General features: G+C 46.3%; 1 protein-coding gene across 1 annotated transcript in view; it reads left to right on the forward strand.

The window, feature by feature from the left end:
• Positions 1-3413: 3413 nt before the first annotated feature.
• NID1 (nidogen 1) overlaps positions 3414-20882 on the forward strand; it is a 71571-nt gene continuing 54102 nt past the window's right edge. Inside the window, exons 1-2 of the mRNA XM_033099442.1 lie at positions 3414-5786; positions 20209-20508. Of these exons, the coding sequence (XP_032955333.1) occupies positions 5562-5786; positions 20209-20508 (525 nt within the window). The 5' untranslated portion in view covers positions 3414-5561. The remainder of the gene's footprint in view (positions 5787-20208; positions 20509-20882) is intronic.

Consider the following 20882-nt stretch of genomic DNA (forward strand, 5'->3'; position numbering starts at 1 on the left):
AGAATTTCAGTTTTGCAAGACGAAAAGAGTTCGGGAGATGGATGGTGGGGATGGTTGCACAACAATGTGAATGAACGTAATACCACTGAACCGTACACTTGAAAATGGTTATGATGGTAAATATTATGTTATGTGTATTTTACAACAATTTTGAAAAATTTTAAAAAATGACCAAAGGAAGAAAAAAGCATTTGGCAACCATCCCAAAAATCATTAATGGAGTTAAAATTAGAGGGTAAAAGTTTGATGAAGAACAGGGTATTTACTGTCTCAAATTAACTCCCTTCAACATACGTCTTAATTACAAAGGAAAATACAGTGGCTTTCTAGTGGAGAAATCCAGGAGATGTGAATGTACTGAGTGGCCAGAGCGACCAGCACCAGGGTAGGACCAACTGACATCATATGCCTCCTGATGTGACGCCTTCAGAAGGGCACCTCACTACTTCTGCAGGACGGCAGCCAAAATTTATGCAAAAACCTGATCTAGTTATAAAGGAAACATCAGGAAAACTGAAATTGAGACACAGTCTGCAAAATACCTGATCTGTACCCTTAAAAAAATGTCAAGGCCGTGAAAGGTAAAGAATGACTAAGGAACTCTTTCAAAATAAAGAAGGCTAAAAAGACATGACATCTGAAAGCAATTTATACTTTGGGATAGTGTTTTGTTATTAAAGGACATCGTGTTGACATTTGGTGAACTGTGAATAAGATCAGTAAATTAGATTATAGATAATAGATTATATATATTATATATCCATATGTAATCAACGTTAATTTCCATATTTTGGCAATTGTATTGTGGTTATGTAAGCAGATGTTCCCGTGTTTAAAAAATATATAGTAAAATATTCAGAGGTAAAGGGGCATTATGTTCACCCTCAGATAGTCTAGACAAAAATGTTTGTGTGTGTGTGCGTGTGTTTGTGTGTGTGTAGAGAGAGAAAGGAAAGAGACAGAAAGAAACAAAGCAAATGTGGTAAAAATGTTAACATTTCAGGAGATATGGGTAAAGGCATGTGAGAATTTTTTGCATTATTCTTGCAACTTTTATGTAAGTGAAAATTACATAAATTGAGTTAAAATATTAAAACAACAACAAAAGGCAAGTGGAACCCAGGCAGCTCATACTGGAGGTCTCAGGATAATGACCCAGAGAAAGGTCCCAAGAAAAACAGGATGTACAAATGGAAGGATTAAACTTCATCTTGAAAACTTCTGCATCTTTCAAACCAAACACACAGATAGACGTAAGAATTGAGTTTACGATGTTTAATATACGTACCTCAGACGATCATCTTATTCACGAATTAGGGGAATCCCCTGGAAATGAAATACTAACACAATTAGCTCTACTTGACATCTGGTTAATAAAGGAATCTTCCGTGCCTAAGTGGTCAGTGGCTAAACCTTGCAGGACAGCGAGATTAGAACAGATGTCTCCTCCTCCAGTGAACTAGCCAATTGAGCTATTTTCCCACTCAATCACCTGGACTCCTGTCTGAATAAATCAAATAGAAAATTTCCCTTGGCTTCTTATAGATTTACCTTGCTTCCTAAATTTCGTCTTCTGGCTTCATTCAGATGACAGCAGACAACAAAAGAGAACAGGTCTCAAAAATGCAGGGTTTAACTTTAACAAAACAAAACAAAACTGGTATGTTATTATAATTACGGGTGCATATGCTACAGCCTATGTCAAATGATTCTTAAAAGTACTATTGAATTCTCAAATTGTTAATGTTTATTAATGTGCATGCAGCATTGGGCTAGGTTCTGTGACCTTTGGAAAAGAAATAAAACACATGATCCTTGCCCCAATGCACTTGTATCTGGGAAAAAACACAGGAAACGACCATAGAAAAATACCTAATTATTATGTACACTTAGAAAGTGGCCAGAGCACACCATGAAGTTAAGTAGTCTATGATGAAGATTATGATTGCACGCTAAATGTATTTGAAACTATAAATCCTAAAGGAATGGCTGGCACCCAGCCCACATTGTCCTAATAGGAGACACAGCACAGATGTCACGTCCCCCAGGCACCAGGCAACGTGCAATGAGTGCAAGGCTATAAATAGGAGATGACAGATAGTTTACAGTATATTCTAGACATACGTGAGCAAGATGATACTGATGAAATAAGCGAAAGAAGCATATGTAAATATTGCACGAACATTACATATAAATAGGGAGCAAATATGTCTTGTGGATGGAAAGTGAGGGAGAAACCTCTCCTTCTATACAAAGGAAAGGTGTGGTGGAAGGAATATTAACTGATTTCAGATACACTGGGATTTAAATCCTGGCTCTTTCACTAACTGTGGGAAACTGGGCCCGTTATCTAACTCCTGCAAATCTCATTCCCCCCACATCTACCGTGAGCCTACCAGCTCGCGCGAACATTAGTCATATTAACCGTGTTAAAACATAGTTAACATCCCACTGTGTTACTGTTATGTCTGTCTTCCTCGAGAGACTGTGAGCTGCTCATAAGAGGGATTGCATCTTAGTGGTCTTAGTCTTCTGAGTTCCCAGGACAGTGTCTGACTCATGGTGGAGTCTTTGGAAACGCTGAAATAATAAAAATCATGAAAACTATACGTTTAAATAATAATGATGGCGTAATAGTCACTGAGTACTTACTCTGGGCCTGGCTCTGTGCTAGGAGCATTTCATGGGTCGTCTTATTTCATTTTCACAACAATCCTTGTTGCTATGAACATCCCATGCCACCTGGGAGGATATGAGACTTAGAAATCTCTCATGTTTATAGGGCTGGTACAGGTCGGAGCCCAGGCCTCAGCCACACTATTCTCTGAACCAGCAAGTGGAGAACTGCTTTTGCTCCTGTATTACTGAGGAAGATTCCATGGACCAATAGGCGTTTCAGAAGCTGTCTGTGTACAAAAAGGGTGAGAGTTTGTGAGAGGGGTGAGAGCATGCTGGGCACAGGTGACAGCTGGCTCTGATGTGAGACAGAGGTGGGACAGGGGTTTGGAGGAGGAGTGTCAGAGGCACTCGCTGGGTAATGGGGCCCGTGCTTTGTGCAGGTGAACACAGAGGACGAAGAAGGGTATCCATGTGGAGTTCCTGGCAATTGGACTGGGCAGTGCTGGGGCCCAGAAGCTCAGAGATGGATGGCGAAGCTACAGTTGAAGCTACAGATGGCATGGGGTAAAGTCAGGAAGTACTTTTGGGAGAGGCTCAGTACTGCAATTCGAGGAGGAGCTGAAGGAAAAGCCCCTAGGTTTGACAACAGATTGCAGGCAGTACTAATCACTCTTTAACAACAAGAAAAGAAAATGTAGCGATATAGAGGCCACTTAATGTAGATGGTCATTGGTGCCAATTCAAGGCCAACAGGAATCCCCAATTTAGGGTGCAGGAGGGAGACTTTATTCAGTGCAAACAGCTTAATGATGATGAAACATGGCAGTGGAACAGCTCAACAAGGTTACAGCTCAATTGTGGAACAGCAGAGCTGTGAGGTGGCTCTCCATCCAGGCCCCTCTCCACCTAGGCAACTCTGCTCCATCCTGGTCTGCAAGATGTCTTCCATGTTTCAACTCCAACTGGGGAAACACCAGCCTAGGTGGAATGGAAAAGCGCACTCCCAGAGTCAGAGGGGAGCTCACTTATAAACAGAGAAGTCCCGCCCCTGGTCCTTGATTGGACCATCCTCATGCAAATGAGGACTCCAAATCGTCACAGTTTGAATGGACAAAAAACACTGTCCTGTTTGGTTGGAATGGAGCTGCTCTGGTTGCTCCTTGAAGATGCTGAAGGATATAGCTGGGTAGCTGACTGGACCGGGAAAGTCTCAGTCTTATTGGTTGAAATATGATTCCAACAACTCCTTTATAAGGGTTGGCTCAGCCAGCAGGAACAACACAATGCAGGCAGGCCCATAGTTCAGTGCAGGAGGCAGGAAATTTAGTGCAGGCTTCTCCCTGAAACATAGCTCGTGTGAGAGGCCCTTGTTTAGCAATGGCTGCTAGGCTCTGTTTATAAATTTAAGCCCAGTTAGCCACCAGGAGACCTTCTCAGCAGGTACATTCATTCTTGGGGCCAGCACTCTGATGGCTAATGAGTTTTAAAGATGTCATTAGTAAATCAAAGACTTTATGTTCAGAGGGTATATTTCCTTTGCTTGTTCTTCATATTTCTACTGGTTCAGGACTCATACTCCTTAAATCTTAATAGAGAATTTGCTGTTTGGGGGAGAGTTATTCCAAAGTGAGTCCCAGGTCCTGTTTTAGCTGGTGACAGAAACGGGATGACTGTTGACCTTGCCAGGTTAACGCAACTTTAAACACACATCCAGCTTCCGCTGTCCCATGTCCTCTTCCCTGACTTCAAAAGGCAGCCCTGGTTTTGCAATCCTCCAGGCTCTGTTTCGGAATTGAGCCCCATTCTGACTCCCCACATATTAAATTTATAATCAAGTCTTACTCCTTCTTTCATTGGAACGCCTCTTAGATTAATTTCTTCTCAATTTCCACCCTTTCCTTTCTCAGCCCTATTTTTTTGTCAGCGTCCTCTAAAGACCTCCCTGTCTCCCCTCGCAACCCAATGACAAATTAATGATCGATCGGTTATTAAGGATCCACTTACATCACTTATGCCCCGTTGTTATCAGGAACTCAGCAGTTCTCTTAGTGTTAAAGCGAGTTCAAATTCCTAGGTTTATCAAAGGCTTTGCTCGGAACAGTCCTTTCCCAAATTCTCCACTGGGGGATGGTACTTGACTCCACCCACAGCTCAGTCCTCCATGTTCCAGAACGTCCCTTCTCCAGCCGCCTGATGAAATTCCGCCTCTTGTGTCAGTAGACCTGGTCCGAGTCCCACATCCCACGCGAAGCTCTCCTTGGCCAGTTATCCCAGCCCGAATACCTTTTTGCACTTGAGGACCCCACCCCACTAACACTGAATTATGTTACACTCTCGTGACTCTGTTTCGGAGGGTGGGACCCCATTTCTGGCGGAACTTCTACACTGACCCCAGGATCCGGCTTCAATAAAGCTGAAAGACCGGATGGGAGTAAAGGAACGTGCTCCTGGCCCCAGTCTCTTCTCGCCATTTCCCGGCACCTACCCCTCTTCCCACCAAAGCCGGACCCTGTGGCTCTGACCTCCCGACGCTGCCAGCGGCCTCTGAGTGAGCACATAGCCCACCATTTGGGGACACACGCGAGTCCAGGGCTCTTGCCCGCCGCCTGCTCCCCATCACTCGGCGCTGACTGCAAACACTGCGCTCTGCTCCCACCTCCCGCCCCCAGAGCGGCTGTCCGTGGGAGTCGAGCTGCTTTCGGGACTCGCGGCCACTGACGCCCACCACTCCGGGGACGAGCGGCCAGGGGCACGGTGTCGCCCTCTCTCCCGCGCGGCCACTGGGAGGCCTGGGCGCGCCCTCAGCACGGCGGGCCCTCCCCACCTCCACGGTTCTCCTCCCCCATCCCCGGGGAGGGGCTGCCGAGGGGCGTCCGGTTACATCTCCGCCTTCCAACCTCCCGCGCCGATCCGCAGGGCTAGCGGGACCGCAGTTGGGGACCATGTGGGCCGCCGTCCGCGGGAGTGGGGCTGCGTGGACGAGGGCGCTGCTGCTGCAGCTGCTGTTGGCGGGGCCCGGGGGCTGCCTGCGCCGCCAGGAGCTCTTCCCCTTCGGGCACGGACACCAGGACCTGGAGCTGGAGCCCGGCGACGACCGTGTCTCCCCCGCCCTGGAGCTGAGCACTGCGCTGCGCTTCTTCGACAAATCCGACATTCGCTCGGTCTACGTGAGTGCGCCTGGGGAGGGAAGGGGGCGGCTGACGGGGTGACAGGAGCCTGAGCGGCGTCGGGAGGAAGGAGGCCGGTGGCTCACGCTCCCAAGGAGCCGGGCGGACGTGGGCGTCGGGGACCGGGACCCACCCGCTGGCTGCCAGGTTCTGGGCTCGCGCTGGGTCTCCAATCCCAGTGCGCTCCCGCCTCTGCTTGGCCCCCGACGTCCCCACCGTCCAGTCTCTGTCTCCGAGGAGCTCTCGGGTCTGGGGAGCTCTCCGCGTCTGCGCGGCTCCGCGCGCGCCCTGCGGGCTCTGGGACCCCAAGACCTCGCGATCCCGGGATCCCGGGCGGAGTGTACTCCCCGGCTCTGTGCGCGGCATCGCGGCGGGCAAGTCGGTCTGGCCATTGTCCGGAGTCTTTGGAGACAGGACCCGGCCTGGTGGGACCAGGCGCGCGAGCGCGCGGAAGCTCCGCGGGGCAATGCACAGAGCTGGAGCGCAGCGGGCGCCGCGGGCAGGAAAAGACCGCCCAACCCGGCTCTCCGCCCCGGGAACAGAGCCACGGGCCCCAGCGCTGGTGTGTGAACTCCGGATGTATCTTGGCATTGATTCTGCTCTCTAGTTGAGCTCGTTGTAGTCCAGAGTTCAGGGCAGGGGAAGCGGGGCGCCCAGGTGATCCAATTTCCTGTAGACGAACATTGCCATCGTGGAGGCTCCAAATGAGGAGCGGGGCCAGGTGACCTCTAGCTCTTTAGAACCCGCTCGGAACTGGCGGGGCGCTGGAGGCGCTGTCAAGTCGGTCGAGGCCTTCAGGGGCGCTACTTCCCTCAGCCGCGCACCATGTGGATTTCATATAAAGCTGTGTGCGTTCCAGGAGTGCAGGGAACTACACAACAGCGGCTGGAGCCTGTCCCGCCCGGGGATGGCTGTACTCGTTGTCTGGCCTGGGCAGACTGCGCCTTGGGCCACACCCACGTGAAGCTTGTCGCTTTGCCTAAAAAGAATGAGTCCTGAAAATCTCCACCCGCGGGGACTGTCACCCTTGTGGGTGGACTCCCTGACCTCCTTGGACGTCTAGTGAAGCCTGTAAGACCCTTCTTAGAATGTTTTTTTTTAATGAATAAAATAAAATCCACAAGATGACCAAAGAAATCAATTCTGTTGAAATGCAGATCAAATATTAGAACAAAAATTTTATGGGTATATATGTGCTTATTTTCAACCACATTAAATAGCAAGATGTAGCAATGGATCCAATGGTGGGTCAAATTACTGAACTTTCCAGCTCACGAGGTCTGTAAGTAACATTTGGAGATACCTATAGTGACCATCACGTGACATGAGTATATCTGTGACTTCTACCATTGGCAAGGTCATTCAGTGTTGCTATTGCTGTGCCTTGTCGCCTATGTGCATGGAAGGAAATTCTACACGCGTAGAAGAAAATGGTAAATATCAGTTAGAGGTTACTGAAAAACATCAAACTCCTTTTTTACCATCTAGGTTAACAGACTGAGTGAATTCTACTCATGAACCCCCATGAGGGTCACTGAGCCCCAAATTAAGAACCCCTGTGTTAAATATGAGACCTCCTGCTCTCCTTTACTTGTGGCATCAGACTAATCACATTGCATTCTAAAGACCTGGAAAATCTATTGCTAAAACATGATTCCTGTCGAGCTGTACCTTCTGGGTCTGTTTGGGTTTAGTCAGCATTTTAATGAGAAGGAATCCCAGAGCTGTCTAAGGATCTTATATCTGTGCTATAGGTTGGGTTCCCAGAGAGCTGACTCTGAGATGAAGCTTAGCAGGCAGGTTGTTTCATTAGGGTGAGCTCCTCAGATCCACACCTATGGAAGGCAGGGGACTGAAGCAGAGTTAAGCAGGAGACAGCTCAACTGCAGAACGGTCCCTGGCTGCTATCTCCCTGGCTGCTCTGAAGGTGGGATGGCCTTTCAGCGCTATCTCCAACCTGCATGGGAGGGCTGGGCCTCTGGGCCCTTGCAGCGATCAGTCACTGGATAAGGGCTCCCCTAGAAGGAGGAATGGCCCTGGATGAGGCAATTTCTTCCATGGAGGCAGTCCTCAAAGAAGGCTGACAACTAGGAGCTGCATTCCCAGGAGGTGACATGTATCTGGTGACTCATGCCAGCACCCACCGCTGTCTGTGGCTGTGTAGATGCTCTTTGAGCTGATAGAAACCCTCAGTGGCCCTGAATGAGAAGGTGAGTTGACAGGACGTGTAAGCAGGAACCAGATGGTCTGTCCTATTCTGGGCACTAGACTAGGAAAAAGAAAGAACACCCACCAAGAAAGAAAAAAATTATTGGATGAGTATATATCTCATCCAGGATATAGTGTCAGGAACTTGCTAGTTTTACATTATTTAATCCTCAAAACAATTCCCACCTTTTTTTCAGATGAATAATAATAATGATGATGATGATGATGATGATGATGATGATAAGTAATTATCCAATCCCATGCCACCTGTTGAACATCCAAACTAGGATTCCCGCCCACGTCTGTGTCTGACTCATAATACTTTCAAGCGTCCAGCCCATGTGGAAATGTGGAAATGGACACAGGGATTGTTGTGTGCTAACGTAGTGAGGGAGGGCTTTACAGAGGAGGTTAAGACATGTCCAAGTTCAGTGGGTGGAGGGGAAATGGAGAGGCTATTCCAGGTGAGAGGAATTCCAGGACAAATGCATGAGGATGGGAACAAGCTTGGCATGTGCAGGGAGACTGAGGAATATGATCTGACTGGAGCAGTGTTTCCCTTGGAATAGGAGTTTTCAGTCTGGATAAGCAGGTGGGATCAGGAGATAGAATGTATCAGTTAGCTTTTGCTGTGTAACAAACAGCCACAAAAATCTCAGTGGCCTATAACAATAAGCCTTATTGCTCATGTGTGCGGAATCAGGAGGTGGCTTTAGCAGGGCCATTTGGGATGATTTGGTTGTGTTCCATGGGTCTCTTATCCTCCACAGCCATTTTGTCTAATATAGTGGTCATTAGCCGCATATGGCTATTATAATTGGATAAATTAAAATTAAATTACAAAATTTCAGCCTTTTAGTCACACTAGCCACATTTAAAATGTTCCATACCCTCCTATGACTAGTGGTTACTATATTGCACAAGGCTGCTGTAGAACGTTTCCAGTTTCCATCACCACTAAATATTCTACTAGAGAGTATGGTGGCGTCTGAGGGCCAGGCTAAGTACACCCTTCCACGTGGGGGTGTCAGAGACACAGAGAATAATTGGAAATGCATACGTGCTTTTTCAAGTCTCTGCTTGGGTGATGTCTCCTAACATCTCATGTACTAAAGCAAGTGCAGAGTCAATGGGTGAGGCAGGTCCCCTGCCCATAGTGGTAACAGGCATGGGTCTAGGGAGAGGTGAAGATGCCAGGCCAAATGACGCAATACACTCCATGGAGGGTCATGAAAAAAACTCCATGGAGGGTCATGAAAGATGGCTAGACAGTCGGTTGGTTGGTTAAGCTGTTTATCGCTGGTCACAAGGCTTGCCCATCTTTAGTAAGGTGAGACTGGCAGTGGTCTGCACGGCAGCACGGACAAACAGACAGGGAGAGTTTGGGGACGGGAAAACCAGTCCCACAAGTTGGTTGTTTATCCAGACATGTGGGATGAGGGCGTATAGAAATGGGGACAAGAAGAGAAGAGGGTGAACCTGAGAGGTGATCTAAGATACACCAACAGGATTTCTGACCAGTCGCATATGGTAGGGCATGAAGGAGCAGGCAGGTGGCAGAAGGGGGACGTTCTCAGTCTTGAGGTGTGAGAGAGTGATGAGATGGCTGACTTGAGTGAAAAGGCATTAGCTCAGGTTTGACTCTGTCACATTGGGACCAACAAAGGGACCAGAACGTGGAGATGCCCTGGAGCCAGCAGACCTTCGAGTGAGCTGTCAGGCTGGGGAGGAAAGTGGAAGCCTGAGATGCTGGTTTACAAAGGGAGCTAGGGCAGTGAGAACCAAGCTGTGAGCTAGGTTTAGAGTCCCTGGAAAGGACACCATTTGTGATGACCTAACGTGGCAGTTCTCAAAGCGTGGTCTAGGGACTCCTGGGTGTCCTGGAGACTTGTTTGAGAAATTCACAAGGTCAAAACTCTTTTCCTAATCATACTAAAATGTTATTTGCTTTTTATACTCCCATGCTCTCATGTATATACGAGTATAGTGGAGTTCACCAGAGGCTGTATGACGTGTATTATCTGTCCCAACAGATCGAATATAGAAGATGTGAGAGTCCAGCTGTCTTCTATTAAGCCAGACAGCACACTGATTTGCAGGAATGTAAAACAATGCCACTTCTCTCCCTAAGTACTATTGGGTTTTATTTTCATAAAAAATAATGTTACTTATGTTAACATATGACTTCATTATGAAAGTATTATATTTATATTTTTAAAATTTAAAAATATTTTTATTTTTCTCAGTCTTAATTTCTGACATGATAAATATTGCTCTTTGTAACCTATATAAACACAAGCTTTTGAGGGGGCCTCTAATAATTGTTAAGAGTGTAAAGGACTCCTAAGACCAAAATGTTCGAGAGCAGCTGATCTAATGGTGTCTGGACATCGCATGCCTCTGCCTTAGTTTGAGAGCTATTTGAAGGCAGGAGAAGGAAAGTTCCATGGTGGGATGAGCAGCCAACCTGGGGGCCACAGCAGACTCCCTACACGATAAGGTCTGATTCTCCCCATGGAATAATCTCTTATTTTGGGATGGTAAATCAGGATAGTCCCAGCAATGAAGCCAGACATTCTTTGGACCCCTGCTGGACAATGAGTGTGGAATGGGCCAGTCTGTAAATCTAGTCAACCAGCGCACTGGGCCACTGGACATTTCACATGAGCTCTGCTGCCTTGGCTGGTGAACTGGCCTCCCTGGGCAATTGTGCTTCAAAAATGTAATGAGGTTGTCCAGAAGGACAAACCATTTTCTTCCTTTGACTGTAATTTTATCACCTCAGTTATTAACACTGGTTATCTCATGCTGATCCGAAACTCTGATTGGCTGTGTAGACCAATAGAAGAATTTCTAGAACATGATTTTATTGCATATTAAATTATGTAGGTCTTGATCATACAAATGGAAAAAATGAATTTGTTATTATTTGATAAGTTCAGTTTGTTTGGGAAATAACAGCCTTCGTGCTATGGAAAAATAAAAGGATATCCTTGGTAACAAAAATAAAAAAAGTTGTATACCTTTATCCTGACTTATCTCCCTGCCTCTGGTCTCACTGAGTCTCTCTCTCTCTCTCTCTCTCTCTCTCTCTCTCTCTCTCTCTCTCTCTCTCTCTCTCTCTCTCTCCCCCACACACACAGAGGCATCTTCCACAGATTTGCATTATCCCACTTATGTAGGGTAAATGTAACTCATCTTTCAGGATCTTCTAGCTTTCTTCCTATGTTCACCCTACCTTCTCTGCCAATACAGGCCACTCACTTTCTTCAAAACTTGATTCATTCCACAGATGTTTACCGAGGGTCTCATGAGTGTCGGGTGCTGAGCCAGGTGCTGGGGCTATAAACTCTGAAACACTGCCACTGAATATGACCGGGTCACTGTCCTCAAGGATGTCCCAGTGTCATGAGGGAGCCACCAATGAATAGGTGATTCCAGCGCCTGTGATAGAGGAACAACACCCAGATGTGGGGTTGCTCAGAGTCTCTGTGAGGCGCTCCCCTCGATGGGGTTCGTTCCGGACACCTCAGTATCCTGAGCTAAGTCTACATTGTACTGTGATCATTGCAGATGTTTCCTTTGCTCATCTCATATATTCTGTCTGCCCACAAATAGACTATACAGCCCTGGAATCATAGGGTATGGCTTGTATTTCCTTTGTTCAATTTTTCCTTTTCTTGGAGAGCTAGCCACCCTCTGTGGCTTTACTTGCCTGCTCCCTGGCAATGGCTCTGGCCGTGACTGCTCTCATGAGGACTGGCCCCAGATTTTCGAAATCATACCAGAAGTTTCCATCCAAATGCCCGTCTGCCACTTCAGGTTCCCTGTGGCACCTGAGAATTAGTCACCTCTCTTCTCCCTCAGCTACTTTCACTGCCGCTTCCTTTTGCTTGTTAACGGCGCCTGATGAGGGTTCTTACACTGCTGTTGCTTCATTCATTTATTCTACAAGTACTTATCAGGTGTGAACGATGAGCCAGGCACTGCTGTAAGTACTTAGAATACAAGCGAGCAAAGTAAAGAACTCTGTCCTCAAGGAGTTTACATTCTAGCAGGGGAATGGGAGCAAGAGAATAAACAGCAGACATAATCAATGATGCCTTATACATTACATTGCTACTGAACACCAGGGGACTTGGGATGGAGTAGGCAGTTGGATATATGAGTCTCGAGTTTGGAAGAGAAGCCTGGGCTTTGGATGTAAATTTGGGATCACTGGCACATAGATGGCATTTAAAACAAGAGAATTAAATGTGCATAGGTAGAAAACAGGTCATGGGAGCCTCCAATGGGTCAGGGATACGAAGAGGAGCCAGCTTCAGAGACGGAAAGGGGGTGACCAGTGAGATAAGAGGGAAACCAAGCGAGGTGGAGTCCTGGAAGCCAAGGGAAGAAAGTCCGCCAAGGAGTGGGGAGTGAACTACCATGTTAAGTGCTGTTGATGGGCCAAAAAGCTGAGGACTGAGAGTTGCCCATCCGGTTGAGAAACATGGTGGTCATCTTGGCAGATTACCAGTCCTTTATTTTACCTTCACAGCAGACCGTGGCACCTGTATCTTTCTTGTCATGTTGGAATAGACACTTTCCAGTTGAGTTTCTTTAGTGTCTTCTCCTCATCCTAACTTCAGAGGAAGGTACACTTCTTGGTGTGGATTCTGGACCTCGCCCTACCTTTCTAGCTTTATTCCCAGCTTTCCCATAACACTTCCCAGAAAAGTAAAATACGTCTTCCTTTGGCCCTTGGCTCATTCTTTTCCTCTATCACTTAATCCATCTCTTATCTCTCAGATCCTCCCTTACACTCCAGGAACCAACTCAGTCCTCGTTTCCTCACTGACCGGTGCTAGCAGACGACTTTGAGCTCTCAATCTTTAAAACTGTCTGTAATTCAGGTTGTCTCTCCCTTTCAGCTATTAAGAATAATGCTGCTAAGAATGTCTGTGCACCAGTGTCTGCGTGGACATCTACTTTCAGTTCTCATGGGAATATACCTAGAGGAGTGGAATTGCCAGGTCTTACGGGAACTCTGTGTTTAACCTTCGGAGGCACTGTTAAACTGTTTTCCAAAGTGGTCGCACCATTTTACCTTCCCACCAGCAATGGATGAGGGTTCCAATTTCTCTACATCCTCAAGGGCTCACACTTATTATTATCTGACTTTTTGACTCTCCCCCTCCTGGTGGGAGTGAAGTGCTATCTCATTGTGGTTTCGATTTGCATTTCTCTAATGGCTCATGACATAGAGCCTCTTTTTATGTGTTTATTGGCCATTTGTATATCTTCAGATCCTTTGTTCATTTTTTAATTGGGTTTTTGTGTTTTCATTGTTGAGCACCTTAAACATTGTTTAACAAGAATATTTCATGAATGAAGCCGTGTATGTCATACTGTATAATATCAGGAGGCAAGTGGTGTTTGGTTTTTGCTCTGCTAGCTGTTAACGTTAAGGAGATGACTGCCCGGTCATACCTGTCAGTTCTGTTTCTCTCCTGTGAGCAGTGAGCAGGCTATGGGGTGATTTGAGCCACGCGGCTGTCCCCTCGCCCTCCAGCCTTTTGCCTAATGATTTAGTATCCACTGAAGACCTTTGCCTGAATCGATTATTAAATTAAGGGTTGCCGAATGATGTTTTACTTTGTTTTGTTGTTTGCTTGTTTCCATCATTCTTCCTACATTTATTAGCTGGCGTACTAATGTAAAGAAGAGCTTCCCTCACCAACTGGAGCCTTTGAATTACACTGACATATGGTTATTCTGGAAAGACGATGAATGCTTAACCCTGTCTCTATAATTTATAATTTCAAATTAAGGGATTGTATTCAGACGAAAGGATTTGTGTAATCTAAATTGAGGGAGTCCTGGTGCTTCAGCTGGCATAGGTAAACGGCTGATGTGGACATTTAAAGGGTTAAGGAGGGAGCATGCTTCTCCCCAGAGACTGGGGTTTGCACTGGCCCTCCTCCTTCCCTGGTCCTCTCCTGTTCTGGACAGTACTGCCTCTTCTTCGATAGACACACCAGAAGTTAAAATTTAAAGACCCCAACCATTTTTAAATGTTGGACGGTAATCTCAGGTAGACATTTCCTGCAGGAGGGATGGATAACTGATCCAAAGTCTCTCGTTAGACATTAACTGGATTAATTTGCAAATATTGACTCCTCTCCTAACTATTACCCCTAGATTTTCCCTTCTTTTTATCTGCTAATCCTTTTGTTTCTATTTCTGATTCGAGCCATTGCTATTTCTCTGGCTCTGTGTGTAAATGGAAAAATTTTGCAATTTGCACTCAAGAGTTTTATTCTGGCACTTCCCGTGTAGGATCTGAGGCAAGTCCCCTAAACTGAAACGCATTTTTCTCTCAAATGAAGAATGAGATGATATTAATGCCTCTTTTACAAGGTTTAATGAGATCATTGGAGTAAAAATACTTTGTCAACTGTGATGGGTCAGGTCCCAGGCCACGCTGGGCTCTCAGCTGAAATCAGTCAGCCTTCATAGTGATTGTAGCATGGATTTGCCTATTTCTAGGGCTTCTTTATCAAGTTTTTCTTTCTGTAGGTGCTTTTAGTTTTCCGGCTTTTTCTAGCTGTCCAATTTCTAACCAGGAAGCTTTCCCATGAAGCTTTGCAGCTTCCATGGCTTTTGTTCCCAATTATCTCTAAACTAGGAAGCAAATATACCAGAAAGCACAGCTTATGGACTCCAGCAGTTGGAGGTTCCAATCTTATTTCCATCACTTGCTGTCCACGTAAAAGTAAGCTAAATTAAGTCTCTTGTCATTTCCTTGTCTATTTCATATATCTGAAAAGAGGGATGGTTGTATTAAATTTTAAACAATGCGAACAGCTTTAGTAAAGGGCGTCAAACGGAGGCCCTCAGTAAATGTTTGTTGCTTTTCCGTTCATTATCCTAAATTATTTTACCTTAAGTTCCTGCTTCCTCCCACCCCATGGAGTCTGCTTTTGCAACTTCATGCAATTTCATTGTCTTCTCAGTACAGCTATTTGCATTTCTAAAATGACCCCATTTGTTTCTTATTTGTGCTAACCTCAAGTGTTCGCTAACCACATTTGTTTGGGAGAAGGCTTTCCTGCCGCCACTACTGCAGGCTGCTTTCTGCCCTGGGGACCGCGACGAGGCTCATTGAAGCCTAAAAAGATGATTGTTGTTTCACTGCCGTGTGCATTTGAATATAAGGACTCTAACGTGTGGTTTGAATTTACTGAGTCTCTGCACTGAGATTTGCCCCAGTGGTTCATGCTGTCTGTGAGTCCACTGGAAAGGTGAGCATGAAACCGGAACTTCCCTTTTAAATGGGAGCACCCCCCCATTAGGAGCTGTTGTTCTGTCCATCCCCTTGTTAACTTCACTGCGTTGAAACAGTTGTACGTAAATGTCTCCAGCTGTGAGCCCTGTGGTGTTTGGCCTGTCACCTTGGGGTGTTTTGTGATAGAATCGATGTCTTCTGGGCATTAGGTTGCTAGTAACACCCTGAGCTGAAGTCCCACTTCCCTAAAGGAACTTCTTTCCCGCCCCCACCCCCTGTGTAAACTGTCAGCAGGATTTCAGGGCAATATTTACATCGGTCCATGTGCTGGAAGTAGCTGTTTTTCCATAAAGAAGTGGTATATTATTTACTCCACCAAGAACCTCAGCTAGGCGCTATTTGAGTTACCTTAAGACAATTAATTATTATTAATTATTATTATCATCATTATCACCATCTATCAGTAATTCAGACAAGCTTTCTCAGGAACACATTCAATCCACAGGGGCTTTGTGGTGTGATCTACAGCTAGGATGTGGTGTGCCACTGGGAGTCAGGTTCCTGAGTGGGGCTCCAAGCTGCCCATGGCAAAGACATAAAGGAGCCCGCGGTCGCCCCGCTGGGGCTGGCTGGGAAACCTTCTCAAGGAGAATGGGACTTTGCCAAGGATACAAGCTGAGTAGGGATCTTTGAGACAGAGGGGACCGTAGATGCAAAAGCATGTAGTATTAGTAGGTGAAACAGCATGGTGAGTTTGGAAAAGTGTAAGCAACTTAAACACATTTTTCTAGCACATGGATTTCTACTCCGGCCTCTATTCACCAACATTCAGATCAAAACTAACATCCAGTCCCATCATCCATGTAATTTTTTAAGTAGCACAAACGGGTGAATAGAAAGTAATACTCGTGCCTGCTGTGTAATCCTTAGGTTTAATCATGATTTCTTTCTGGCCTCAGGGCTCTGTAACTTTTAATGAATTACGAAATCAGCTTCTGCCCACACCTTCTGCCCATTATCACAGTGCAGCATACCCAGTGCAACAAACATTTCTGAAAACTCCTGGTAGGCAGGGGAAGGGCCTTGAGGGGAGGGTGGGCAAGTCTGGGGAAGGGAGGAATTTAGACGAGGAACCCCAGGCCTTGTCTCCTGAAGGATATTGTGGGGACAGAGTCCCAGAGAGCAGTTTCCAGGCTCTTGGCCTCACTTGGAAAGGTGCTGGCTCGGGTAGTAGATGGCCATCAGCTGTAACTAGTTGGCCATCAGCTGTAACCAGTTAGCCCTTAGCTATTGATATAGCTGCCGTGGTTGAGCTAGCAAGGCGGATTGCAGTTAGCAAGTGGGGTCGGTTGGCAGACAAGCGGATGTCGGATTGCGGATCATGTGGCTCCTGCTTCCTGTGTCAACAACCCAGCCGCCAGCGAGAATATAGCGGTATGACTATCGTATCTATGGCTCCATTGGTGTTCCTTTTTTGGCCTCACCGTATCCTGTGTTCTTATGTGGGGAGCAGGACCAGAGACCCCACATGACACCCTGCATGATACCCCCTCACCTAAACTGAATTATTCTTAAGCAAATCCTAAACATTTGATTTCATTCTAAACATTTCAGGATGTATCTCTAAAACATGACTCTCTTTAAAAACACAACTGCAAAATCACAATTACACCTAAAAATAAATAACTCTTTAATATCATCCAATGTCCAAATAGGTTTTTAAATGTTCTGTTTTGCTTTTCAGTTGATTGGTTTAAATCAAGATCCAGTCAAAGACCACACATTGCATTTGGTAGATATATTTCTTCAGTCTTCTTAAATCTACAGGTTCCCCTCATCTCTTTTTTGCTTGAAATGTGTTTATTAAAGAAACTGGGTGTTTGTCCTGCAGTGTGTCCTGTGTGATTTTGACTGCATTGCTCTGGTATCATTTAACATGTTCTCTGTCCCCTGTATTTCCTGTAAACTGGTAGTTAAGTCTAGAGACTTGCTTGGATTCAAGTTATCAGTTCATATTTATGCAGACTCCTTGTGTAGTAATCAGTGTCACACACCAGTGGAAGGAACCTCAGTCACACCTAATGCAGTGATTGGTCTCTCGTGGCCCGTGCACCTGCAGGCATGATTTCTAGCACAGTCTCAGTTTGCAGGCCTTATCCTGCATGAAATTCCCTGCCCTGTTTCCTGGAGGAAGTCAGGAAGGTAGTTCAAGTGTAAGCTCTGCAGTTACTGCAGAGACCAAGACGGAGGTGGTCCTGGCTCTGGAGGGAGGTACAACCCAGTGGGGGCAGCAACCAGAGCCAGCAAGCAGGCAGTGAGTGAGATCATTACAAACTTGTGGTCCGCTTCTGGAAGGAAACAAATAGGAGATGGATATAAATCCAGGTTCAGGGAGTGAGGGAGAGAGGGTCGAGTGGGAGGAGCCTACACTGGATGGTTGGAGGAAGCTCTCTTAGAAGGTGTTACTTCAGCTGAGCCCTGAAGGATGAGACAGAGCCAGTCTTGTGAATGCGTGAGGTTGCAGTGACGATGGAGAAAGTGCCATATACTCTAGGGGTAGGACACACATAGCATGGGGTGAGAATGAGGAAGGACTCAAAGCCAACTCCCAAGTGCCCGGGCTTAAGCAACTGGGTAAAGGATGGCATGGCGACAGCCCTGGGCAGCGGGATAGGTGGCTGCGTGAGTCCCTCCAGGGTCGCCAGTCTAGTCCCCTTGGAGCCTGTAACCGGGTCTGTCCTCCTGGCCTCCTAAGTGCCTACCCTTTGCATTCCCTGCCCTCCTCTTGAATTGCTCGATGACACTTTAAAAAGATGGAGAAAAGGAACAAGCTAGTAGGAGCATCACGTGCTTGACTGATTTGTCAAATGAGACTGGCACCCAAATGTATGGGAATATTGTCTGTCAAGCCTGCCGTTAATTGCTATATCTGAAAAAAAAAGTTTGCTGGGGAGAAGTTTAAAGCTAAGAATTAAATGAAACTTCTGGATGTTCTGTGTGTGACATTTATCTGTGATGTCATCTTTCTTCACGATCGCAGACAATTGAGTTGAATGTGCAGAAAAACTGGCGGAAAAATCATTTTCCAAAACTAATATTAATACTCCCGAGGATTATCTGGTCTTTGTCCAAAGTGTCTGCAGTGCTTGGTGATACTGGTCTGAAAACTCGATTCCTGAAGCACTCCTTGTGAAAATAGTAATATTCCTGTGCCCAGGTGCTAAATAATGAAAGACACTGGGTGCCTTTTCAAAGTTGTTGGACTGACTGAAATTTCACTGGAAAACAGCTTTTTCAAACTAAGTTGTCCATATGTGGCCTCTGTGTGTTACTCGCCAAGAGCAGCTGGTAACTGCCAACTTCTGGTGGCTTGAGAAAGTGAGCCTTTTCCCACACTCCCACTCCGTAAACCTCAGGATGTTTGTGCTGAGAGGTGTTTGGGTGGGGGTGGGGGAGAGCCCAGCTGGGCGGGCTCCTTCCCAGACCCCCTTCTCTGCAGCCTGTCAGCGTATTCTAGAAAATCATCAATGGATTCTAGAAAATCATTGCTGGTGCCAGGTGATGATGAGAGTCTGTCCCCTAAAAAGCTCACAACCCATGAAATTTGGTAAAAAGGGAGGTTTTGCTAAGTCCACTCCCAAAACTTGTTTAATCGTCTCCAACATGTTGGACATTATTACCTGGTTCTTGGCACATTGCAAGATGTTGGTCGTAAGTCCTTCTCATTTTGTCTACCCCCGTCCCTCCTCCAGTAACAGGTCTGAAGTGACCTAATGATAAGGCTGTGGGAGGAGGAGGGAGGGAAATAAGTGACCTGGAAAACCCCCCAGGCCTTCAAATCAACCCCTGGACAATCAAGAGTCCCATTTTCATTGGTGTTTTTCCAACCCCCAGCCTCTTAAAGTGAAAACTGGGGTGCCATTTACAAAATCTCTACCATTCGATTAGGGATTTTTTTTTTTAATTCACAGATTCTCGAAGTAAAAAGACTGCTAGAGTGGGTTCTATATTATCAGCGCAGGAATGAGAAAGAGAGTGGGGTCAAAGTCTCATTCTCAGTGGCTTTGCAGGTGGCCACGTACCCCCAGCACTGTGGCACTGTTTGTCCCGTTCCCCTTTCCCAAGGACTGTGGGTTTGAGTTGGATAAGAACAGTGATAGCTTTTTACAGGCAGTTATAACTGATTCCAAGAAAGCTGTACACACAGAGAGTAGGAGAGACAACTGTGGGGTCCAGCTCCCTGGGTTCCAATCCCAGTGTTGCCCCTTATCGGTAACTTTGGACAAATTGATTCGCTTGCTTCATTTTCCCCATCAGAAAAATGTGGATCGTTGTAGTACCTAATCTTAGGGGGTTTTGCTGAGGATTAGATGTTAATAAGGTGCCTGCAACATGGTAAACCTTCAATAAATGTTGGCTATTATTCTAAGGCATTAAACTGTTCAAAATAATGCCCCATAATGCCCCATTCTGATTCTCGTCTTGACACCTGGCTTATCGTTTACTTATCGTCTCACCATCTGTTTGTGTCAGTCCTTCCCCAGGTCCTCCCCAGCAGAGACTGTGCTACCCAGTGGACCCATAGCATTTAGCCCTAGTGTAAGGGGTACTCAGCTTGTCGGGGGAATCGACGAAGGCTTTAATAATAACTTAGGCTGAGTGGAGCTTTGCAGGATCCCAAGCACACACCTAAGGAAAGTCTGAGACTCCAAGTTTCAGTACCTGCCAGACTCAGGGCCTGTGTTTCTTGCCCTGTGCTCCTTCCACCAGGCCGTCTGCCCAGGAAACAAATGCTGAGTTCTACTCAGGGTCATGTCTTTCTCTGATTCTGCTTTATTTGACATACTGTGGGCACCTGTGACAGCATTCTGTGAGTGGGTGCTCAGTCCCCCCAAGGAAGATGTTATTTCTGCATTCCTTTTAACTTTGCTTGATTTTGCACAGGTCACCACGAATGGCCTCATTGCCATGAGTGAACCCCCAGCTGAAGAAACTCATCCCGGGCTCTTCCCTCCAACCTTCGGGGCAGTGGCACCTTTCCTGGCAGACTTGGATACAACAGGTGGCCTCGGGAAGGTTTATTATCGAGAAGACCTATCCCCCTCTGTCACTCAGCTGGCAGGGGAGTATGTCCAGAGAGGGTTCCCAGAAATCTCTTTCCAGCCCCGTAGTGTGGTGATTGTCACCTGGGACTCTGTGGCCCCCTACCAAGGGCCCAGCAAGGATCCTGCCCAGGAAGGCAAGGTGAGCATTCACCCAGGTACCAGTCCAGAGACTCTAATGGGTTGGCTTGGTGCTGTTTGGTCTGATTTGTGCTGCTCTGATGTACATCACGCTATGTCATTCACAAAGACAGGACATCCCAGCAAAATCTAGTAGGCTGGTTATTGCAGGTCCAAACCTTCCAACACTTTATCTACAAGGCTATAAATCTATATTTCAATGACGATTAGGTTAAAGAAAGTCAGTTTCTGAGAAGAATGCTAGACGGCAAGAATAGGGTTGATAAACCCCATCCCCTAGAAGCTCCTACTTTGCGTTGGATAGGAGGAGGTAGTTTCTAAATAGAGATGTTATTAATCTGAAGTGATTGGTTAAAATAACAGTAGTCTTGAGGG

This window comes from Rhinolophus ferrumequinum, chromosome 27 (genome assembly GCF_004115265.2).
Source record: "Rhinolophus ferrumequinum isolate MPI-CBG mRhiFer1 chromosome 27, mRhiFer1_v1.p, whole genome shotgun sequence".
Classification (NCBI taxonomy): Eukaryota; Metazoa; Chordata; class Mammalia; order Chiroptera; family Rhinolophidae; genus Rhinolophus; species Rhinolophus ferrumequinum.